This window comes from Gobius niger (assembly GCF_951799975.1).
Source record: "Gobius niger genome assembly, chromosome: 3".
Lineage (NCBI taxonomy): Eukaryota > Metazoa > Chordata > Actinopteri > Gobiiformes > Gobiidae > Gobius > Gobius niger.
The window spans coordinates 9722380-9748451 of NC_136854.1; the positions used below are offsets into that span (position 1 = coordinate 9722380).

Consider the following 26072-nt stretch of genomic DNA (forward strand, 5'->3'; position numbering starts at 1 on the left):
ATGTGGCTAAACCCCGCTGCGGTCTGTCCCCGGCTGCCGGTACCGCTGCTGCCGCTCCTGCTGCTGCTGCTTCCCGCCGGGATGCTGACACTCTCCACCGGACTTTCAAGCAGCAATGTCCCGCTCACGGCCGGCGGGAAAGTCTTCTCCGCGTACTTCCAGAGGCTGACACGGGAGAGAAGGACCGTACAAGAAGGAGGAGGAGGAGGCGGCAGTCCTCCCCGGGCGGCCGTGGAGCTTTTGTCCCCCGCTGACCTGTTCATCGCGGTGAAGAGCACGGCCAGGTTCCACCGCTCCCGGCTGGAGCTGCTGCTGGAGACGTGGATGTCCCGGAGCATGCAGCAGGTGAGGGGCTAAGATAGTGCACACTTTGACTGGCTTTGCTTAAAACTCAGGGTAAATGACAGAATTAACCTCTTAACTCCCGCTTGAACCGAGAGCATTTTCTCCAGTTCAGCTTTACCCAAATCCTATAGGCCAGTGTAACACCTCATTTGAAAGCTAAGTTCTACAAAACTCATCTAAATGGATCTTTTTCCTCACGTAATCAAATTTTTTTCCATGTTTTTTTTTTGAGGGGTATTCAACTCATTTTGTAACTTTTTTGTCTTTTTTTAATCATTTTTTTGTCTTTTTTTTGTCATTTTATTCTCACATTTTTTGTCTTTTTTTAATTGATTTTTTGTCACATTTTTTCGTCACTTTATTGCCAACGTTTTCTCACTTTTTTGTCACATCTTCATCATTGTTTTCGTCTCAGTTCTGTCGCTATTTTCACACCTTTTTTCCAGAAGCTCTTGGATTGGGGTAAAGCCAAACTGGAGAAAATGTGCTCGGTTCAGGTGGGAGTTAAGGGGTTAACTACATTTTGGGGCTCTATATTTATCGCCTTTACATATAGACTGTTTTTGTTACCCAAAGTTAGTTTTTTTTTTCTCATTGTATTTCATGTTCATTGTGGGGATATTTTTTAAGATAAAGTACTTTTTGAATACCTAATAGCTAATTTTTGAGGTTTATATTTCATTTCTGTTGCAAAGTGAAGGGCTTTTAACGGATCCAGTGCAGATTGTCCACATCAGTATCTTCCTAAATAGCATGAAGTGCAGAACATTTGAGACAGTGTGGGAAAGGGCCTCTGTAACACTTTTATGAATTGTACCCTTCTGAACTGAGGGGAGATGGTAGTTGTGGTTGTTGAAATGCAGTCTGGTATTATTCACACAGGCCGTACCAGATCTCACTGATATCAAACTCTGAAGAGTGAACTCACTAACAAGGCTATTTTAGGATATACTGTAACTGGATTTGTTTGTGTAAAAGACTGATTGAAGTACTTAATTACATTTTTTCAAGTATTTTGTACCTGAAAAGACTCAGAGACCGACTGGCAATAAAGTTGTATTGAACGACCACGAATCATAATTGTGGCTCAGATCCCGGCGGAAGATTTATTGAACAAAAGAGTTGCACAGCGTTGATGAACGATAGCCGGACACTGGTGGTGGAAGAGGAGACCCGGGGAGACCAGTCGACGACGAGCAGAGCCGAGGAGAGGCCGAGAAGGGGTGGAGGAGAGTCGTAGCACAGCCGGGAAGCGCTGCGTGATTGACCGGGAGGTTTAAGTATTGGATCATGAGCGATGAGTGGCTGGAATAGGGACGAGCGCTGCAGTGATTGGCTGACGTGAAGGTGCGGCTCGAGCGGGGTCTGTGATTGGATGATTGGAAAGAGCTGCCGGTGATGAGGCGATGAATGAATGCAGCTGGTAGGTGTTCCAGGTTGAATTTGCGCAGAAGCTTCACAAACTTGTAATCGAGTACAATTTTAACCATGTAATTGTACTTTTACCTGAGGAATACATTTCTGTACTCTTTCCACCACTGGTCTTCATAAACATCGTCCTATCTCAATAAGATTGTATTATCGTGACAGGCACAACATATTTGGATTTGCTTCATTGCCAATTTTACAGAACGTACCCACTAAAGTTGGTTGTTTGGCTTTATATTTACTTGGATTACTTTTACTTTCTTAGTAAACGGTATTTTTAATGCGAGCCAACAACTGACACTGACTTTGGGATTAGTTAGTTAGTTTAGGTGCACTTCTTTGTGCTCCAGTAAAAGATATAATACTTTTTATTATGGCTGAAATGATATGGATTTCTGGGTCCGATACCGATATATGAAGGGGCTTGGCCGATGTAGTAAGTAATTTGATTTGATGTATTTTCTTTTATCTCTCAAATAGTTATAGTATTTATTATAGTAAAGGTTTCAAACATAAAAATATACACAAAAATATCTAATAGAGGTCGATGATATGGGTTTTTCTAAGGCTAATGCAGATCTTTCACCAACAAAATGTTTCATCTACAATCTTGTGTATGATGCTTCTAAAACGTGTCTGTGTTGAACTGTGACAGCAGGGGGCGCTGTATGAGAGGACATTTTTCAGGAAATTCATGTTTAGTAGGTACTTTAGGGGGGGGACAAGCAAAATCAGCAAGTCCCTGTCGCAAAAATCCACAACTTAAAATGTATATAATAGGTGAACAAACTTGTGACCAATTTTCGCCGCAGTGTTTCTCCTCACACATATTCCTCGGCCTCAGGGGGCGGAGAAACATTGCGGGAAAAAATCGGTCACAAGTTTGTTCACCTGTGTTATATATTTTATGCTGCAGACTTTTGCGTGTAACTTCAAAACCATACGTCTTACCTTTTTTTGGAATCAGATGCTTTTTTTTGTCTTTCAGACGAGCTCCCTCTGAAGTAAACATGAATAAACAGTCACAGTTACACACTGACACGTTTAGAAGCATCATACACAGGATTATGGAGACCATTTTAAAGCAGTACTAAGTAACTCATGCCCCTAGAGGCCAGACGCGCCACTGCAGGTGTCGTTGCATGTTACGTTTTTTTCCTCATTGTCTGTGAGAGTAAATACTACGCACACAAAAAAGACAAAGGGAGAGAGGGATATTGTACATCCAATTACACAATGGAGATCATTTTTTTCACTCAAACTTGCCTGTAAATACCGTTTAAAGTGCCGTAGTTAGCTTTGCCCATTAGCCTGTTAGCTTCTCCTTTGTGATTCCATTAGTGTGTATTGGTGACTTCAACCAGGAGGCAGTGAAGTTGCAAGCGTGGTTTTCTGGCCAGAGACACCAGGGGAGATAAAAGATATATTTCTATGATTTAAACCTTAACTATAGTAATGAATGTTTAACTAGAGGCTATTTGAGAGATGAATCAAATGACTTAATTACTTTACAACTGTGAAGCACTTTGAATTGCCTTGTGTATGAATAGTGCTCTACAAATAAACTGGCCCTGCCTTGCCTTTGAGCTTGACTATGCTACATCATTCATCTAAGTTTTGTTGTTTGTTAGCTGATTGTATTCTCTGTCTGCAGTATTTGGTGTTATTCATTAGTCCCTCTGACCCGGGCCGGTGCTGGACCATGTGAAGTGGCTGTATCGGCCGGTGAAGGTTATAAATAGCTGGAATAGTGTGAGATCTCTGGTGGGTGTCCGTGCAGCCTCACACCTCCTGACCCTGTGGCGCCTGCGCTTTGTAGAGCGCAGATACACTTCCTTTGTCATGTATGAGTGAGGTGCGAGCTGCCAACGGCTCGTCCCGCTGCGGACGGGGGAAACCTGTTCAGATATACTGTAGTAAAACATCCTCCTTTTGGTTAGTATAGCGGCGCTGCAGTGAGTGCAGGGTGAGTCACATGCAGAGGTTTAAGATAAGTCAATTCACTTAAAGTCCTGCCTGGGAATCTATACAGACGAGTTTGGAGGAACAAAAATGGCTTTTTGGGAGTCAGGGTGTAGTTAACTGTACTGCAGTTGTGTCTCATTTAGAAAACTAGAAATGAAAATAGCAATTTCTATGTCGCCACATTACATTTAGATTACCTGTTTCTTTTAGTTAACTTAATAGCTCATCTGAACAGTCTCAACCAGTTGCACAAAGACTATCAACTCATTAAACATGTTCTTTTTTTACTTTGTTAAACAGTAGTGCTGTCTGGAGGTGCATAATGCACCTTTAAAGGAACAGGCCACGTTTTTTTTCCATACTGTGATATGTTCTTGCCTGAGCTCAGGCGAGTTGCTGCGTACCTGTCTTGTCTTTGTGCCCGTGGAAGAGCGTGGTAGCTTCCACCTTCACCCCCGTATGGAGCTATAGGAATATATTGGGAGAGGCCAAATGCTAACAACATCTTTGGTCGTTTTGTGTGACTGAGGGCACGCACAAAAACCAGACAGGTACGCATCAACTCGTCTAAGCTCAGGTCAGAACATATCTAAGTATGTTAAAACGGTGGCCTGTTCCTTTAAAGGTGCATTATGCAACTTTTGATGTGATCTTAGTTGACATTAGAGCAGGGCGATGTATCGATATCGTTCACATTTGTGCTGGAATACTTGCTTCAGGGCAGTAGCAATATGGTGACCTCCCACAGAGCATCTCTGAAGCTGGATGCCGTTGACAGGCTGATGTTTCTTGCACAAAATGTTTAAATGAATGAGGACACGCTTGTCTCTTCTAAAGTCTAACCTCCAGACAGCACTACTGTTTAACAAAGTAAAAAAAGAACATGTTTAATGAGTTGATAGTCTTTGTGCAACTGGTTGAGATTGTTCAGATGAGCTATTAAGTGAACAAAAAGAAACCGATAATCTCAAGCCGATGTGTAAAAAAGTTGATCTTAAATCTCTTTATATATAAATGAGAAAAAGATTGACCTATTTTATTTTATAGGCTATTTTTATTTAAGATTTTTTCAATAAAACTACTCGTATTTGGCTTTGACTTAACATTTCATTTCACAGCACTCACTTTGCGGAAAAAATATTGGGATATTGTATATCGATATTCAACCTAAATATATCAGGATTTGACTTTTGGTTCATATCGCCCAGCCCTAGTTGACATTAGTGAGTATTTGACCTTTCAGTGACCCAGCAGCTGTATGTGTGGTTGGTTTGGTGCCAGGACACTCCAGGTTCAATTTTATTTCAGGTTTTATGAGGTTTCTGAATGTAAGCATGGACACCAGCAGTGAATAACTGCCAGAAACGCTAAAGAACAATTGGTCCTGGAGCATCCTAGAGGCCACTGGGTCACTGAAAGGTCAAATGTGCATTAACATAAGATTTTTCTTATGCATAAAAAGTTACTTAATGCACCTTTTATAGTTAATCTTTACAAGCAGAAACCGGCTCACCGTCATCTCCGCGGAGGCCGACACAGGGGAATCCAGTCGGAGGTGAGTTTATTGACCCAGCAGGAGTGTCTGTGATCAGTGCAGGGGATGGAGTGATATTTCGGCGAGTGTAGTTGACAGCTTTTGATTGAATTGATTTACAAAAGAAAATCCCTTTTTGTTACATGTTTAAAATGTTTTCACTAATTTAGAACATTTTGGCAAAGCAGAATCGGAAAATGACAGCCATATTTCTGTGTCAGGCCAGGTTATTGTGCTTGAAAATATACATTTTTTCACAAAATCATACTGTACATTTTTGTTTTGCGGTTGCTTTAGGGTATATCCACACAAAGACAAAACGCTTATATTTTCAGAAACTTTCTTTGTAAACATGAAGCCAGCTCAGGAAATGTGTGCGTCCACAGGGTCGACTCAGGTCTGTGAATACGGCGCAATTCATCTTCCAGGCCTGTGTGAGGCGCTGTGACGCTAACACAGATAATAGAATGATATATAGAGGGGCATGCGCAGTAAACTTTTGTGGAATGTAAACAGTGAAAATGAAACTGATTAAAGGATTTACAATCTACAGAAGAGATGAGGAGGAGAGTTTATTCTTCAGACGTAACGGGACTAAAGCAGAAAAACCTGTCAGTGACTTTTACTGTCAGTCCAAAAACACAGACTGACTCGTGTTTTTCTACTTGTCACCTGGGGCTTGTGGACTGCAGTGGAGCAAAGAGGAGCGGAGTCAAACCATATATCCACGAGTAACTCATTCCAAGGTCAGTAGATTATGGATCACAGACACCACTCTGGAGCTGTGATGTCATCATTTTAGTAAAAGTTGTGGAGACGTTGTAATAACGATGCCACGTAAACGGCGTTTTGAGATCTTTCCACTCTGGGACCTAGTTTGGAAGATGTTGGTTTACAGACCCCCAAAACGCCGGGCTCGTATGGATGATACACAGGATTGATAAAATATCTTTGCGTTTGGTCCTCAGCTTGACTTCGTATGGACAGGACCGCCTTTTGCATGTCATCCTCACAGTAGGAGCTCAAAGACTAAGCAGACGTGGTGCCAGTCCAGGATGTCGTCGTTCGCCTCATCTCAAATTATGAAAGACTCGTATGTTTTTTTTCCCGCTGTCAACCCATCTATAAAGTTTAAGCGATGTTAGGGCCATGTTAGACATCAGTACTGAGCACATAGACCTATTGTCTCTTTATCTTATGGAACAATAAACGTGTCACAGTGGATGACAACAACCAAAACGATCAAAAATAAACCGGGAATCAAATATGACTAAAACCAAGTGATATTCAGACTTTCTTCCACGATAAACACACTATCTCATGGTGTTATTTAGTTTTCTGAAATATCCTTCTCATAGTCCATTCAACATGTCAACTCCAGCAGTGCCTCGTCCAAGATGGCAGCCGGCGGAGCAGCCTCTCCCTGACCTCGGCCCGCGGCGAGTGTGTCAGAGCGCAGTGCGGCGGGGCAGATGTGCGTGTGGTGACTGCGCCCAGCGGTTCAGGACTAAATCAGAGACAGACACCAGTGTGGCTTCATGTAGGTTTGAATCTTTGTTCCCAGCTTCATGGATTTCAAACTCCAGTTAGTTACAGATTCTACATGTCAGGCTTTTCAAAGTTCTCTATTGAGGGACATAAACCTGCTTTTAGGGCATTTGCCTTAGATATTTCTCTCATTTGTTGCTTTGAGAAGGCATAATTACCATGGTTTAAAAAAAGTGTACAAGTTTCCATTTTTAGTTAACAGCATGCTAGCAAATCAAATGTCGGTTCATTTAAAATGGACATGAGCATGTGATATTTTATGTTTTGTGTAGGGATGCATCGGTGCCAGTATCGAGTATCGGCTTCATACCACATGCTTGTACTCATAAACGTGGTCCCGATACCAGAAACCAATACCAGACTTCAGGAGAGCAAAGAGCAACAAACTGGAGAATTCTTAAGCATGGAAGTACAAAATTCCACAGAGAGCTGACTTTATCACAGACTGCACTCCCTAAATCAGAGTCTGTGCTGGATTTAACCATGTTGCCTTCGTTGTGCCTCAGCACTGGGTCAGCAGTGTTTACAAGGCGACAGGCTAATGTTGCTAACTAGCGGCTAATGGGTGTGGTGATTCTTAAACCGCTTTATGCTCAGGGACTTCATGCATCTGTAAAGCAAACCCAGTGACTAAAATGTATTCAGACAATGTGAAATAAAGAGATACAGCATGTACATACTTTGCTAAATTAATCAAAATGCTGTAGGCTACTGGCTAAGTTGCTATAAACACACAGGGATTTTCCCGTGTGCAAAAATGTGGATTCAGTGTAATTTTCTGTCAGGTATTAACATTGTAATGACGTTCTGATGGCAAAGGCAAAAAAAAACCTTCTGACTTTGACCCCATTGCTGCTGAAGTGGGACGCAGCAACACAGTCATTTAGCAATTCTGAAAAGATTCTGAGGGTTATGAAACAAAAAAGTCAAGTGGAAGGTCAACAAAATGTCCCCAGCACTGAGCCGGAGGATCAAGACACTGGGCGACCCTCGACCCAAACGAAGGCCTTCACTGGAGCTGACTGCAGCCCACAGTGGAGCTCATGTTATGCGTTTCCGAGTCACAGCCACATGTTGCGGTGAGTCAGCTGCTGGGACCGGCTGAGATCCACTGTCAGGTGAGTGAGAGGAGCCGCTGTTCCCACGCTCACCTGAGCTCACACTGCTGAGTCACGAGCGCCCTCTGAACTGCTGAGTCATGGAACATCCACACTTTCTGTCTCTCACAGAGTGCTGGGAACGCATCGCTTCTCATGGGAAATCAGGGCGGATAGATACTTTTGTTTAGGCATGTAACAAAATCATGATGTTGTAATAATGTCTTCATGGTGGACTTTAAAGGACCTCCTGAATTTACATTTGTTTATGCTTCAGGCTTTGCTCCCTCACGGAAAGAGGACTGAGAGTTGGGTTTATTTTTTATTCACGTTGAAGAAACTGTTGTAATTGTAGTATTGTTTGCCGCCTTCACCAGTGCTCAGAACACTCTGTTCCACCTGCTGATGTCATGAGGTGGTGCCCTCCCTCTTCAGGAAGTGCTCCATTAGCCACTTTATTCCAGTGCTTTCGCCCTCTGGCAGCATTGTATGTATAAAATGAGGGCTGGATTACTTTAAACCGGTTTGCACATGTTCAAAATTTGAAAGAAGCTTGAATGATTTAAGAACTTTGAGCATGATGGTAATGATTTAGATTTTTTCCATGATGGTTTGAAATGACATTTTTGTCAATATTGCCCAGGCCTAATTGAGAGTATGATAAAGTGATGGAAGACTGAACTGAATTGACTTAAAATATCAATGTTTATGACATGAAAAACATTGAATTTTAGCCTTAAAGCAATCTGGAAGTCTGGAAGTCTATATGTTTTACAAATGTTATAAAATATGCAAGTTACTATTTGTCCCTCCTTCCCGGATCTTAGCAGCTAATCAGAGTCTAGTATCCTCCCATGTCGACCAATGAGACAAGCTTTTCCTGTGGACCGGCCGGTCAGGTCCAATCAGGAGGGAGGGGGAAGATCATTTACTTTGGAAAGTTCTGTTCCTGCGCTCCTCACTTTGCAAACTTACAGACGAGATAACAAGAGGAAATGAATGAAGTCATTTCCTTTCATTTAAGAAGTTCCTAAAGTTCCTTTTTAAACCTTTTCCAAAACGTTTGGCGGGACTTTCACCTCTGGGACTGTCGATTAATGACTTTAGCTAAGACCTCATACTGTCATCTTGAATTTTCCTAGTATTTACGGCGTACTTCTTGTGTACTTTAACCTTTTAACCCCCGCCAAATGCATTTTCTCAAAATGCCTTTAGGCCAGTGTAACCTAAGACCTACAAAACTCATTTAAACAGATCTTTTTCCTTGCGTTTTTGTCGCGTTGTAGTCACTTTTTTGACATTTGTTTTCATTTTTGTCGCTATTATGTCGCTAGTTTTTTCAAGAAGCTTTTAGATTCGGGTTGAGCCAAACTGGAGAGTGTGCACGGCTCAGGTGGGGGTTAAGAGGTCAACTTGAGCAGCAGTTTTTCCTCCAAGCTTTTCTTACTATTTTCTGCTGTTGTTGTAAAGTTGATATACCTGGCTGTGACAAACTTGTTTTCCCTCCAAAACCGCTGTCCCCCCCTCTCGTCCTGAGCCCTGGTCCTGGGGGTCACCTCTCCAGGGGCTGCCCCTCGTCTGGAGCTGCTGACGGACACCGGCAGCTGCTGTCTGGTGTCTGCTGCAGCGGCGGGACAGGAGCCATGTGGATTTTAGATTGTTCGGGTCAAATGAAAATGACAGGCTCTCCCGATGATGTTGCCCTATCGCTGTTGGACGTAACAGCAGCCTTTGATACAGTTGACCATCAGGATATGTTGTCCCGGTTAGAGACCTGTGTGGGAATAAAAGGTCTGGCCTTAGCTCTGCTCAGATCGTATCTGACAAACACAAGCTTTTCAGTCCGAGTTGGGAATGCTGTGTCCACTACTGCCCCTCTTACTTGTGGAGTACCACAAGGGTCAGTCCTTGAACCCATGCTTTTTTCTTTGCACTTGTTGCCCCTTGGAGCTATTTTGCGTAAACACAATGTAATGTTTCATTTTCACACAGACAGCTGTCAAGTTTATTTGCCTTTGAAGCAGTCCAAGTCCCTTGTTGCCTATTGAAGAAGTGAAACTTTTTGCCTTTCAATGAGAGTAAAACTGAGGTGGTGCTGATGCTCCTCATTACTCGTCTGGTGTGGTCACTGCTGAGCCGGGCTCCTTATCCCAAGCTCTCAGCCCTGTCGTGACTAATTTAGGTGTAAAGATGAACTCTGTTTTTATATTGGACGCCCAAATAAGTGCTGTCATGAGGTCCAGTTTTTATCATTTGACACAACATGTCAAAGTAAAGGCTTTTTTTTAATCTCATCACATCTTTGAGATTTTAATCCATGCTTTTATCACCACCCGTCTGGATTATTGCAACTCTCTCTATTCAGGACTCAGCAAAACCTCACTGGCAACTAGTTCAGAACGCCGCCGCTCGCCTTTTGACTGGATCACGGACATTTGATCACATAACTCTATTCTCCGATCCCTTCATTGGCTTCATGTGCACTTGCGCGTTGATTTTAAAAATCTTTTATTTGTTTTTAAATGCCTGCATGGCCTGGCCCCCCAGTGCCTGTGTGACCTTCTTGTTCCCTATGCCCCCTCTCGCATACAGAGGTCAGCAGATCAGGCTCTACTGGTGGTTCCTAAGACTAAGAAAAAGCTGAGAGGTGACTGTGCATTTTCAGTGGCTGGTCCTAAACTTTGGAATGAGCTGCCTTTGAATATCAGACTGACAGATTCACTTCCTGTTTTCAATTCTCTCCTGAAAACATATTTCTTTTGTTTGGCATTTGACCCCCTGGGGAGTTGACGTTTACTGTACTCTGTCTTATCTTTACTCATGTAATTGTATTATGTTTTGTGTAAAGCACTTTGGTCGACTTTGTTGTTTTCAGAGCGCTCTATAAATAAAGTTGGATTGGACTGAATTGTTCTGCTTTCCCTTCAGTACATTAGATCGTTTGTTTGGTGGGAGACGTTTGTGGGAGACGATCATGGTTTAGACGGGAGAAACATCCAGAGGACAGGAGCAAAGGGACTAAACTTTAGGCCTGTTTCCCACTCTTGCAACAACATCTCCACTTTAGTGGCACCTACAGATTTCCAGTTTTGGATTTATTTTTGCCTGATTTATTAGCTTTGAACCACAAAAATGATTAGAATTTTTGCTGATTTTCCTTCTTTTCTTCTTTTTTGTCGAAATTCAGATAAGATCAGAGATGATAGCCTTTATTGATCTCACAATGGACAGATTTACTTATTTACATTCAGCTCTTAGAAACACAGGGTGTGCAAATAGGCAGAAAATGTGAGAAAAATAAACAAAAAAAACAATAAAATAGTAAAATAGTGGTACCCTATGGACAATGACTAACAAAAAAAGTTATCGTCAGTGTTAGCAGTGCAGGTTTACATCATAGTGCAAGTAGTTGTGATTTAAATACAGGGATTGTTGCATGTATTCTGCAAAGGGGTTGTTTCACATGTTACATTACAGTCTTGTTATACAGTCTGACAGCAGTGGGTAGGGCTGTGCAGTTAAACGAAATTCTATTCCAATTTCGATTATTACACTAAACGATTACAAAATTAGCATAATCAATTTTTTTCTTTATATTTTCTTTATTTTTTTTTTGCGAAGCAGACTTGCATTATTTCATGGCGCTGGGATTATTTTCCCTTCGCATTTCACGTGCCATGGCACATGCTTTTGCCTGACATAAAAACAAACAGCGCTGTGTGATGATGTCATCAGGCCGCGCTGCTCAGTTTACTTGTGCAGGTGTGAGGGCTGGCCAGCAGGGGGCAGGTGTGAAACAGAGACCTCTCCTTAATCGAGGCAAACTTGAAATCAGTTGTACTTTTATGACTGTTCAGAAAACAGAAAATATTCAGCATAGGTTTTTTTTGAATAAATATATAAATAAAATAAAGACTTTTTTTTTAAAGGCAACAAATAATCGTTTGAATAATCGTGATTTCAATTATGAAAATAATAATCGTGATTATTATTTTTTCAATAATCGAGCAGCCCTAGCAGTGGGTATGAAGGACCTGCTCCTTCTTGCACTGAGGGTGTCTCAGTCTGCCACTGAAAGAGCTGCTCAGCTCCTCTACAGTCCCATGCAGTGGGTGGGAGGTGTCCCTGTCCCTCACCTCCTCCACACAGTCCAGAGCTGACCCTCCTGACCAGCTTGTTCAGTCTGTTCTTGTCCCGCTCTGTGCTGCCCGGGGCCCAGCACACGGCAGCGTAGTGGAGAGCAGAGGCCACCACTGAGTCATAAAAAGTCCTGAGCAGAGGCCTGGTCACTCTGAAGGACCTCAGTCTCCTCAGAAGGTGGAGGCGACTCTGGCCCTTCTTTGTGTTGTGGGACCAGTCCAGTTTATTGTTGAGGTGAACACTCGTCCACATTCAAGTCAAGTCAAAGTGAACAGTACGTCTTTGTGCAGGAAAAGCACCCTGGCAAAGAGCACCCTGAAACCTGAAGAGTCATGTGACAAAACAAACCCGAGTACTATGAAAAGTGACATTTTTCTTACTTCCTGTGGCCGACCCTAATGTTTAATGTTTCCCAGCCTGTTGATTCATCCCGTGCTCCGTCCCGTCCCAGTGAGCGTTGCCCTGAGCGCTGTTGGTTGTGATTTAGCTACTGTGGCCCTGCCCTGTAGCTACGGCTGTACTGAGACGCCATCATTAAAATGATTACAGTCACCAGTTCCTCATGTGCTCCGTCAGCCTTTCAGATGCTTTTAGCAGTGGGCTCAGGGATTTGGGGAAAGTATTAAAGGCCTTTTTTTTTAACATGCCCAAGAGCGTTTGAAAAGAAGACTGCAGTATTAACTGGTAAACTAAGAGCAAGCACAAACTTTTCCGAATAACAGTCTGTAAAGGTCTTGATTAAACCCCATGGTGAACGTTATAGATTCATTACACGGGGCGGGTTTTGTGATCCACTGATTGCAACAAAAAAAGTGGATGTGAGGCCTGAAGGAAAAAAGCCATGAATTAAATTGGTCTAATAAAAGATCTTTGCAGTTAAATCAGATAAAGGAAGCGTATAGTTTAAAGCAGGAGTTTCGAACGAGGGCCAAAAAAGCAAACAGTCTTGGTCTGGGCTGCAATAGATGAAGCCTTTTTTCTAAAGTAAATGATAATTTAGCAACTTTTATTATTTGCTGTAATATACTTTCAAATTGACTATACATTAGGGCTGGGTTTTGCCAACAACTACACGATACGATATGTCGTATACCGATACCGTGTTCACAATACGTATCGTGATTCAAATGTATCGCGGTAGGGTGTCCATAATACAAGAAATATTGAGAATTTTAAGAAAAAAGAAGGTGCAGATGATGGAGGTTTTTATCATACTGAGAAAGCTGAGTGTGCAGTTTGTGCATGTTGTGATTGGTTCTGTATAAAGACAAACATATTTGCGTATCACATTACTGGTGTCTCGATACGATACGCGTCTTGTTTCCAGGGGTTCTCGTTAGTTATTTCGTTATTTGCTGTCCTTCTGAATTTAGAAATGACAAACTCAGACACATAATAAGTGTTTTTGTAATTAATCTCCTGTTAGCTGATACAGTGATCTGCACATGACTGAGTTTTTAATCTGTGACTCTGCAGCTGCTTTTAGGTTCTGAGCTTCCATGAATGATCTTTGATCCTCCACAGAGTCATCAGTGACCAAACTGCTTTAGAGTTTGAGAAAGAGAAAGGGCCATTGTCCTCTAGGCAAGGCAAGTTTATTTATATGGCACATTTCATGTACATGACAACTCAGTGTGCCTCACAGCAACACCAAACACCCAAACACAAAACAACAATACATATCCATCCATACACTATCTACTCCTCACTTCACTGTTGTGACATGACACTTTTAAACACTGATTCAATGCTCGCTTTGCAATGTCATAGATTAGAATTGAATAAACTTTATTGTCCCTCGTGGGGAAATATCTCCGGGGCACATAGTGCAGGTGCAGCTGATGACACAAAGGTAATACAGAAGCGGATCAAAACAACAACCGGTGCAAATGAATATAAAATTGGTCATGTGTCATGTGGCTGTAACTTTCTTAGCACATATTGAGCTGTTGTTCACTCTCCAGCAGTCCTGCATCTGCTACATCAGCTGCATTGGTGCCACCATGCAGTACCTTGTGGGAAATGTCGTTCAAACTTGTTTAATTCAATCTATGCTGGGCCACTTATAATATGAATGTGAATACAAATCATGTTACAGACCAACAAAATGACCTCACAGGGCTGAGACAGGGCTGGGTATTGTAACAAATTCACTATACGATATGTTCCCAATATGGAGTCCCCCCCACACTTTAGAATGGCCTTTTCCTGACAATCCTCTCCAAACTGCGGTCATCCCTGTGGCTTTTTGAATTTGGGGTTTTTACAAGCCGTAAGCCAAATTTATCATGCAAAGTGAGATAATCAAGCCTTTATTTGTTATAATTTGGATTTGATTATGATAATGGCTCACAGCTTCTAAAAACCCCTAGTAAAACATCTCAGAAAATTTGAATATTTTGAAAATGGACTGTAAGCCATAATCATCATCGTTTGACATATGACACTTTGCATGTCATGAGTCTATATCATATATTACTTTCACATTTTAAGCTGTATTACAGAAATAATATTCTAATTATTACTAACAATATTCTAATTTTCCTAGTTTCACTTGTATACAGAAAAAAAATAATAGTAATAATGCGTTGGTTTTATATAGCGCTTTTCTGGACACTCAAAGACGCTTTACATTGCACTATTCATTCACTCTATACTCAGTGGTGGTAAGCTACTATTGTAGCCACAGCTGCCCTGGGGTAGACTGACGGAAGCGAGGCAACCAGTCTGCGCCATCTGCCCCTCCGACCACCACTAACCACTTACTCACGCATTACATTCGCTAGGCTTCCTGGTGTTACCAAATGGTCTTCCATCCAAGTCCTGCCAGGCCCTTCCCTGCTCAGCTTCCAAGGTCTGATGGGATTGGGCACAGCAAAGGTGGTATGGCCAAAAAAATCGGGTATAGTGCCTTTAAGACAAAAAGCATCTTACAGGTGCACAAATGGAGGTTTTTGTTCTGCTGATAAAGTTCAGCCTGGCCTTGTATTTGTGCATATTGTGGTACTTTACTGAATAAAGACTATGGTTAGAGAAACATAAACAATATGCGAATTGTCAGTACTCCGTTATGATATATTGCCGATACAATATATTGAGCACAGTCCAGCTGAGAGCCTGGTGTAGAGCTCGGTGTTTCTTTCAGTCCTCAGATGATGAACTTCCTGTATGTCACATGTCAGTGTCTGCGTCATCTGGAACTGTCCCAAACTGAAGCCTGTAATCAGTGTTGACTGCAGCGGCGTGGAGTCAGTGTCAGCTGCTGCTGGCATAAAGCCACTGACATTTAATGACACAAATGTGGACACTACCAACATTGTGCAGCCCATACAGACACTTCCATCTTCAGGCTAGTTTTTTGGTTTATGACGATAGACTCTTCTTGAAAAGATTAAAAAAACTGTAAAACGATCTGAGCGTTTTACTGTTGCCTTTAGCTTTGATTCCAGCACATTCACTGTGACATGGTTTCAATAAGCTTTGGAGAGAGTGACCACAGCACATCCCAAAGATTCAGACTCTGGTGGCCAATCCATCTCATGCTCCCTGACCCACTCTTTCACAATGTGAGCCCCATGAATCCTGGCATGCAGTTGAACATTGTGCTGAACATTGATTAGAGGCAAAGAGGCATTTTATGGAGTTGTCAGAAAACATCCTTAGCTTTAGTAATTTTCTATACTTGGCGGTCTCTTTCTCACTCCCTATTTAGAGAAAGCATTCTCTGAATCACAAGCTGCAAAAGGATGCTTGTCCGCCTCGTATTAACATAAAAAACCTGCTACAAGAACTATAGCTATAGTGTTGCTGAGCCTAGACCTGACCAACTGTAGCAGCCCCAGTTGCTCACGTCCAGGTGGTGACTTTTGTTTTGTTGATCAGGCAGTGTATCAAACACACCCTGAGAATTCCATCTTCTTTTATTGAAATCATCTTGGAATCCCCAGGTCAGTGCGCTCGACCATCACTTTTGAAACCACTGGTCTTTTTTTTTAATCTTCTTTGTCGGGTGGGATATTGTCCCCCCCACACCGGTGTCTCGGTTGAGTTTCCAGCGAGCTCCGCGTCACATGTCCACAGCCTGTGTCCGGCTGCACGGCGCTGATAGAGCCGCCGCTGCTGCCCCCTCTCTCTGCATGTGGGATAACAGGAAGCGCTCTCTCTCTCTCTCTCTGTCCACAGACGTTTGTGTTCACGGACGTGGAGGACCCCCGGCTGCGACACAGGCTCGGTGAGTCCGGCTCCTATCTCCAGCACACAGGCAGGAAGCGGCACGCTGACTGGGCACACTGCTGCTGCTGCTGCTGCTTAATCGCCCAGGCAGGAAGAAGTGTGGGGTGAAACAAGGTTATAAATACCTGTGACTTTGGGAATATTCACAGACAGGAACGCGGTGAAACGGTATCTGAATGGCCATCTGTAGCACTGTTTTTGAAACACTGGCAGAGGTTCATACAGCAGTGATTGAAAGAGTCAAATAATGTTTTAGTATAATGACTTCCTCGTTGAACATATGTACCCAGCCACAGGAACCAGGGAAAGTTTTGTCTCCAAGCTTTCCAACAATGTGTAACACATGGAAATCTGATGATATTTGGAGAAGTGAGAGCAATTTGAAGTTAAGGACCCAGAATATTTCTAACCACAGAAATCGGCCTCGGTTCTCTCCTCTCTCTGCTGCTCGAGTGACAATAGGGCTCATTTACATCTCATTTAGATAAGCCATACCCACTCCCCCCGTAAAGCTGTAAAGTACAGGGGGGAGAAAAGGCAAAAAGCAAGAAAAGTGTGCCAAAAAAAGAAAAAAACAAATTAGGTTTGCAGGTAATAAATAACTATATATCTCTTGCATAAATCCACTTCCCATAGAGCCTACCTCTACAGCAACTAGCAACACAATGACAACTAGCAACATTATCCCAACACACACACATGTGACCAGAGGGAAAGAAGAACACACACACAGTCATTAGTGCCATGGACAATGACTACGTTATATTATCCGTAACCTGCACACACAGCTTACCACCAAAAACAAAACACAAACAAATCCAACCCACTGAACACACCACGTTAGCTAGCAAACTCTTTCAAAATCCATTTTCGTCGCTCAGTTATTTTCAATGTAGAGTTTGGCAAAACATCCTTCGTCTTAAAACACACTGTGAGGCAAGGAGAAAATAGCTCGCGAAACGTAATGGTCAGCAGGGGGCGCTGTATATGCATACAGCCAGGGCATCATCAGTCACACTGGAAAAGTTCTCTGGTTTCATGCAGAAAAATTAACTTCTGCAGTAGTATTCCATGTAGTAGTATTAGCATTCGGCTATTCAGAGTGTTAGCAACAGCAGCCGACTTGCGAGAGACAAACGGGGAAGTGTTGCATAATCATGAAGTCTGTTTTATTTTTTTTCACCCTGAGATTTCTTGCTTTTAAATATACCAGTGCTGTTTTGTAAAACATGGTGAGGCTTCTTTGTGATCTCAACTAAAAGAACCGACTCGTGTCCTTGGTTCTCGCGACGGGGCACATATGAGAACGAATCTCCGAAGCAGCAAAGCAATCTGACAAAGTGATCTGTGAGATTACACTTTAGGTCGTGTGAGAATTTGTATCTCTGTTTGTGTTAAGCTTTACTTTGGAGGTGGACTTATTTCCTGATGTTCCTCAAACAGGCGACCATCTCATCAACACCAACTGCTCTGAGGCCCACACTCGGCAGGCGCTCTCCTGCAAGATGTCCCAGGAGTACGAGACTTTCCTCCACTCGGGAAGGAAGTATGGCCCCACGTTCCTCACTCATGGCCCCTCCCTCCTCACTCATAACCCCTCCCTCCTCACTCTTAACTTGTCTGTCTGTTCAGATGGTTCTGTCACGTGGATGATGATAACTATGTGAACGTGGAGGCTCTGCTGGAGCTGCTGTCCCAGTACCAGAGCTCCCAGGACGTGTACATTGGACGGCCCAGCATCGGGAGACCCATTCAGGCCACACGGGGCTCTGGCACTCAGGTACATGGCCAGTGTTGGGCCAAGGAGTCATGATCCAAGCTACTGGGCTTGGAAAGATTCACATAATGGTTTAGTGCAGGATTCTAGGCAGGTATCATGTGTCAAATATCATGGGTATTACATTCCTTGTTGGGGCATCTTTATGAGCCACAGGCGCCTCCTTTAGTTCTGCTTTTGTGGTGCTTTTGAGCTTTTGAAGTAGTAAAAGGTGATCTGGTAAAGTCTGGTCTACGTGCTTTAGTCCCTGTGTATTCTGAAGTTAGTTCCTTCCGTTGAAACTGAAGCACTTATCAGATGGGATAAGAATGACTTGGGGACTTCTCTAAAACTAAAATCACTGTCAGTAATGTTTAAAGACATTTATTGGAAAGTATCAGTAATGTCAGTAATTCACTATTTCCATGTGCACAGAAACTCAGAGGACATCGTTCATTTTATCTTTCTACCTGAGGTTTGTAGGGAAGTTAAATAAAATAGGGCGAACAGGGCTCTGGTTGCAGCGCTTTACTCAGAGGAAAACTGACTTGTTGCAGACCTGTTTATACAGTCTGTTAACGCTCTTATCTGTCCGTCAGCAGGTGGAGTTCTGGTTCGCCACAGGAGGAGCCGGCTTCTGCCTCAGCCGCGGCCTGGCCCTCAGGATGGAGCCTTGGACCAGGTATGGGCCTCATTTCCATAGAACAATGTGAAGCCCCATGAGATGTAACATCTCATTTACAAGTGGGACCAACCAACACGTTTAAAGTGTCAAGTCATGCACGATTGTGTCTTATAAACTGACTGTTAAACACCTCAGCAGTGATCTTTAAGACACCTGAGCACCAAGGGCTGAGCTGGTTTGTTTGTTTGTTTGATTGATTGTTATTAGCCCCCTCTGTTGGCAGGAATGCCTTGATTGGATTGTCAAGGGGGATTTCGACAGGACCAGACCAGTTCAGTTCACTTGAGATATTAATATCGAAAAAAAATTTGTCTCTGAGGCCAAAATGAAAAAGTTCCTGTGGGTCGCGTGCCAAACACGGCAATGTCAAGCACGAAACATAGCCATCCGTAAACTCCGGTCAATTATTCCCTACATGTAGGTCTGGGCTTGATCTCAGGAGCCGCGTTACATCAGTTGACTTTCTACCTACCATTCAGCGATCGGGGGAAGCGGATGTTGTAGGTGACGTCAAGCATTTGCGCTTTTTTGCAATTGTGAAAGTCCAGACCCTTGTACGGCTATGGTAAAACCAGGCTAGTATTAACCATACAAGTAGGTCACTCTCTGGCCGGCCAACAGAATTGTTTCGGAGGGCCAAATATGAAATCGAGATATGAAATTTTGTCCATGTCGTTCAGCCCTAATTTTCAAGTGACCTGAGTGAGTGAGGGTATAGTGGTCTGGGTCGTTTTGGGAGTGGCCAAGGACATTTATATTCATGTGGCAACAACCACAGCCTGATATCACTGTGCTTTAGCCCTGCATCAAAACACCTTTGGTTATGCTAAATTTGGCCATTAGGTGGGACACAGCGCTCATCTACAAAAAAATGCATAAGTATTCTATATTATGCATATATTTTACATTGAACAGCAATAGGAAAAATCATATGCACACGTTTTCCTAAACTCATTTATAAAATAGACATTAATATAGCCTGTCTATCTCTGATTGGCCTCTAGGCTCAATCCATACAGAAGTCATCAATCATCAAAATCATTGAGTAAAGAAAGTAATAGAATCAACATTCTTTCAACACACTTACTGGTCATAGAGCTGTAACTGTTAATCTACATTATTTTCTGGTGTTGAAGACATGAAGCTCTTCTTATTGGAAAATGAAAGGCTCTTTTGAAACATAGAGATGTAGAACAAGAAATCAGACAATCACACTTCACTGGCATTAGGCTCAGCACGAGGTTTGTTTTGGGAAAAATTGAGAGCTTTTCAAATTTTAAATTGGTAAGAAAGTAAAGCAGTGATCTGGTTGAATCTAAATGTAAATATGAAGAAAACGTCACTTTATCATAGTGAATGTTCTTTCTCATGAACGTTCTAAATATCTCCAATCACAGCTGTCTGAATGATGTACGTTAGATGAGTCCCTTTGTCTGGCAACTAGATGATACATTTTTCTGACCTTTTGATTTAGAGTTTGAGAACCCCTGCCGGAGTGGCGAGTCCAGAAGGTTTGATATAACATGAAAACTAATGTGGAACATTTTTACTACGTAGAAATTGAAGCGACATACGTTTTTTCTGTATCAGCTCAGGTTTTTGTGCCAAGTGGATTTTAAAGGGGGGGTATTATGCAAAATCGACTTTTTCAAGCTTTACATCATGTTATTATGTCATTCCCTCATTAAAAACATGCCTGAAGTGTTGCCTTGGCACATTCACGTATTTTTGAGTAATCTGTAAAAACTCTGATGGCGGCCATTTTAGGGATAAGTTTGCCTGAGTCCTCCTAGGAACGCCCCCACCTCCTGGAGACGCCTCCAAGCTTCCGTCACCAGCCGAGTAACCAATCACTGCTCCTCAGCAGAACCCCCTCCCCACTGATGCCACAGACAGCGTGTGGAGGGGGCGTGTCTGAAAGGGTCAGAGGTTCTTAAAGAGACAGAGGCCTATTTCAAGACATTCACTACAGCCATTTTGAGAGAGCAATTTTATACAAGGCAGTTATTCTAATTTACTGCATTTACAGACCAACAGAAGGTTTCGTCATCAATGTAGTGTGCTATAGACTGGTGCTATGGGGTTGAAAAAAGCATAATACCCCCTCTTTAAGAAAAGAAAAAAATACAATTTTCCACTAAATCTGCTACATTTTTATTTTGGGGGTTGCTTTATTTGAGTAGTTTTCATTAGAAATAAGATTTTGTGTATATATGCACAAATGCTTATTATGTTCCAACCAGCCCCGGTCTCCCCCTAGTGGTGGACGGATGGGCACCAGGACAGAAGACATTGTAAACGTAGAGACTAGATGTGTTATAAACCAGTGTTATGAAGCTCTGGGCGATAAGCTGATAAACAACTGAAAAACAGCTCTGATTATACTGCAGCCTCTTTAAAGCAAAGCACTAACTGTGGCAGACGAGTTGTCCTATCGGCGTCTAAAGGCCTTTGCAGTTCACTTGTTTTATCTTCATGTCCTAAGCACTTCCCCAGCACCGTGGGCTCATTATTAATCACAAACAAACGGACGTACTCTAACAAGAATCCTTTCTCTGCCATTATTATGTTTTCATCCTTAGTTTGTGTTTGAGCTGCTGTGGACATTAGCAGGGCGTTAGTCAAAATCAGGACTGAGTGCTTTTCAGTTTGAGACATTACATTACACTTTTTTCACTTCTATTCCAAAACAAACAATATATCCAATATTGCCGCTGAAAAAAATCTCAGTCATTTATACCTGGGTCACTGAAAATAGGCATAAAATGTACAGCAAATGTAAAATGACAGAAAACTTGCAATAGATTTTTCTCACATTTATGTCAGTAATCCACAGCAGACGTTTCAAACTGATCATTAAAGCAGTACTAAGTAACTCTTCCCCCTAGAGGCCATAAGCGCAACTGCAGGTGTAGTAGCAAGTTACGATTTTTTAACTTATTAATTGCCTTGGAGAGTAAATACTATGCTGACAGGAAAGGCGAAGGGACAGGGGGTTACTGTGCATCCAATTATACAATGGAATTTTTTTTTTTTCACTCAAACTTGGCTGTAAATACTGTTTAAAGTGACGCTGGCCCGCAGTTAGCTTTGCCCGTTAGCATGTTAGCTTCTTCTTCGTGATTCCATTAGTGTGTATTGCTTTCTCCGGACCGGTGGCAGTCAAGTTGCAAACATGGTTTTCTGGCCAGAGACACCAGGGGGAGATGAAAGACCCTCCAATCATCCCATTAATACTTGTATTACCCCCACAGGGACTACGAAAAGGATTTATTAAGGTAAACACGTTACTTAGTACTGCTTTAAATGTAATTCTTTCTCCATTCACCTGCAGCGTCTCACCTTTGACCTTCTCCCGCTGAAGCGATTCGATTTGTGCGCCACAATCATATTTGTATAAAACAGACAGATGTGTATTGACCCCCCCCCCCCGTGTGCAGTGGTGGTGCGTTCACGGACACCTCGGAGATGATACGGCTGCCGGACGACTGCACCGTGGGCTTCATCGTGGAGGGTCTGCTGGGGGTGGGGCTCATCCATTCGCCCCGGTTCCACTCGCACCTGGAGACGCTGGGGCTGCTGTCGGACCTCGCCTCACAGGTGTGTCAGGAGGAATTGTACATAGACTTAAATGGACTAGATGCAAGTTGGTCATTTCTATAGTCACTACTGCCACCTCAGGCCTAACGCGTAACTGCAGTTTCCATATTAAGCTCGTGCATGACGGCACTTCAGACCCGAAGTAACACCTTCGTGAGTGACAGTGCAGGTCTGAGCTCATTCTACACATGAGGACATGGCTGGAACATGTAGGGGGAGGAAGTAATAAACATAATTTAACATTTTTAAACTTCGTCTAGTCCCTTTTAACCTCTTAACTCCCGCCTGAACCGAGAGCTGTTTTCCAGTTCAGCTTTACCCAAATCCTGTTGGCCAGTGTAACACCTCATTTGAAAGCAAAGATCTACAAAACTCATCTAAATTGATCTTTTTCCTCACGTCATCAAATATTTTCCATCTTTTTTTAGGGGGTATTCAACTCATTTTGTAACTTTTTTGTCATTTTTTAGTCATTTTTTAATCATTTTTTTTGGTCATTTTTGGTCATTTTTTGTCAATTCTTTTTTTTTCCTTTCTTTTTTTGTCATGTTTTTGTCATTTTTTGGTCATTTTTTTGTAAAAGTTTTCGTCACTTTTTTGTGACATCTTCATCATTGTTTTCGTCTCAGTTCTGTCGCTAATTCCCACCTTTTTTCCAGAAGCTTTTGGATTGGGGTAAAGCCAAACTGGAGATAATGGGCTCGGTTCAGGTGGGAGTTACGGGGTTAATCAACCTAAAGCTGTGTACATAATGTCATCTTTATACATTAAAATTTCTTAACCCCCACCTGAACCGAGCACACTTTCTCCAGTTTGGCTTTACCCAAAACCCAACAAAAAAGCGACAAAAATGTGGCAGAATAGCAACAATTACAAAACAGAAAAGTGACAAAAAAAGAGATGAAAATATGACGGAAGTGCTTCAAAAATGTGACAAAACTGCCCCAACAATGCAACAAAAAAGTCACAAAATCGTCACTTTTGCAGAGGTGGGAGGAAGTCACTAAATGAGTCAAGTTGAGTCATAGCTTTTGTCAAGTCAAGTCTTTCTTTAGCCGGCAAGTCACCTCAAGTCGCAAACATTAACATTGAGCCTAATTCTTCTTTTCAAAATGTGTTTAATATTGAAATCGCTACAAATGTAAATATATATTTTTTTATATATATATATATATATATATATATATATATATATATATATATATATATATATATACACATTTGTAGCGATTTCAATATTAAACACCATCCATCCATTTTCTTCCACTTTTCCGTTGCCGGGTCGTCGGGGCAGCACCAGCCCTCTATGGCTCCTCCTGCAGGTGGTGGGTCCACAGAAGGACGGCCTCATGGTTCTATCGGGCCTGTTGGTCTCTCATAAGAGGCTTCTGAACCGCTCTTTGTCTGACCCGTCACCTAGGACCTGTTTGCCATGGGAGACCCTACCAGGGGCACGAAGACCCCGACAACAGAGCTCCAGGATCATTCGGGCGCTCAAACCCCTCCACCACGTTAAGGTGGCGGTTCCGGGAGGGGAATATTAAACACATTTTATATAATTATTATTATTATATTATTATTTTTTATTTTTTTTATTTTTTATGCTCCAATCTATGTACAAATTAATGGGACAGCATTTTAAGCAGGGGGCCGGGGGGGGGCTACTTTAAAAAAAAATGGAAAGAGTCTGAGCTGCTTTTCCCTGCAGTCTGAAATATAAATATAAAATAATATTATTTTAGTTAGTTTCTGGCAGTTTTTCTGTCAGTGGTTCCCCTGTAATGCCCCAGCCCCTGTATACTCGGATTCGCTCCTGCTCAAAGTAGATTCCGCACTGGGCTCTGTGTGGCTGCGGAAAATAGCCTGATCTTTCAACAGTTTCACTCAAATAAGTATAATAACTATAAAGTCATAGCGAGTCACTGAGAGTCATTGGCCTCAAGTCCAAGTTAAGTCTCAAGTCACAAACAGCGAGTCCCAAGTCAAGTCTTTTTGGAGCTTTTGTCAAGTAAGTCTCAAGTCCCGCAAACTGTGTCTTGAGTCTGACTCGAGTCAAGTCATGTGACTCGAGTCTCCCACCTCTGCTCTTTTATCACTCAAAACAACTACAAGAGATTTTCTATAAACAAACCACCAAAATCCACCAAATGAATCTGCATTTTAAGGCGACGTGCAGGAGGGGGGTCACTCCTTGTGCCAGGGTCAAAGTGTGGAAAAGTCTGATGTTCCCCGTGCGTTTCCTGGTGAAGTGTCCAAAAGTCCACTTGTGTCCTCCTGTCATATGTGGGCGCTCCAAAGACGGCACACATTCAGCCACATCGGCCACTGCTCCAAGATTCCCATATGAAACAGCCAGAGGATTTCCAAACCTGTGAGCATGATACGTGCAGCTTGTAGAAATAAATATCCAGCTTTTCGTTTACAGAAATCTCAACTTTGCAGAGCATTGAGAAAACTATCCAAAGTACTGACGTAATTTATCTGGATGCGTGTGGCCAGTAGGGCAGAGAAATATGTGCTTTTATAAAAATAACCAAGTGTGTGAGCGGTGAACTACCTCTTTGTATTTAAAAAAAAAAAGTGTAGAAAAAGTGTTGTCCTCTTGTGTGCAGGTGACTCTGAGCTACGGTTCGCTGGAAAACGGCAGAAACACGGTCAACATCAGGGAGCCCTTCTCCACACGCCACGACCCCACCAGGTGTGAGAACACACAGTTTAGACGGAGCAACCGTAAAGGAATAATCGCCCCACTGTTTGTACGGTCAAACTCTCAGTTAAATATAGCGGACCGAGACCATAAAGTGCTTTATAAACAAAACGGGAACATTTTCAAATCAAAACGGACTGGGAGTCTCTTTCTGGTCAGAGTGCATTCAAGAAGAAATCTGCTGTTGCGGCCAAAACTTAAAGAAAGTGCTCACTTAAACCCTGAATCACGTTCTAAAACTAAATCCATCTGTTGTAGAAGTGTAGGATCTGATTACTGGTGCTGTACCAGGGGAGAAACTGATAGAAACTGGAGAATTTGTAAGTGTGGCTAACGTTAGCCTCCAGGCCCATTCATCCCTATGGTGTAGCATAGCCTAGCAACCTCCATTTGTTTGCTTGTATCAGTTAGCAGTGGATATTAAGCCAGTTTTTCTTCTAAAAAAATCTCAACAAAATGGAATAACACCAATACCAAGCGCACAGTTACATGTTTCCTATGTGTACTTGACTCATGAATACATTCAGAGGAATTTTGAAGGTCAGGTTTAACAGTGTGCTTTGAATGAATGTTTTCTGTTATGCATAAATGTGACAGCAGTGACTGTTCACGGTTCATTTAGGCAGAAACAGACCAAATCCAGTCTAGTAGATAGTTTATACTTTTGTTTATATTCTCAAGAACATTGTAAAACCAAATAAACTAAAATACTGTTGTTCTGCAATGTAGATCATACAGGGCACATGGAAAAAGAGACAAATGTTTCCACGCATTGCTGCGGTATCGAAATCTGAATGGAGTTTTAGTTTCAGTATCAGTATCAAAATCGAGTGGCTTGGGATGCGCTGATGTTCAGACGGCTGGTGGGAGCGCAACTCTTCATTTTCAGCTGCTGAAATGTGTCTTCAAGTGCTGTGATTAGACGATGGTAAGACACTTACCCTTGTCTCTGTTCCTCAGGTTCAGGTCAGTGCACTGCCTCCTGTACCCGGACACTCCCTGGTGCCCCGCTCCACCCTGAAGACGACCATCCC

The 26072-nt window shown here is 42.4% G+C and overlaps 1 protein-coding gene across 1 annotated transcript; it reads left to right on the forward strand.

The window, feature by feature from the left end:
* LOC306960464 (beta-1,3-N-acetylglucosaminyltransferase lunatic fringe-like) lies at positions 1 to 26072 on the forward strand (the record flags this gene model as incomplete). The annotated part of the gene is made up of 8 exons (XM_079552894.1): positions 1 to 345; positions 16240 to 16288; positions 17734 to 17836; positions 17923 to 18070; positions 18646 to 18728; positions 22172 to 22331; positions 24944 to 25029; positions 25999 to 26072. 8 exons carry the CDS (start codon positions 1 to 3, stop codon positions 26057 to 26059), a joined length of 1035 nt encoding a protein of 344 aa, XP_079409020.1. The 3' UTR covers positions 26060 to 26072.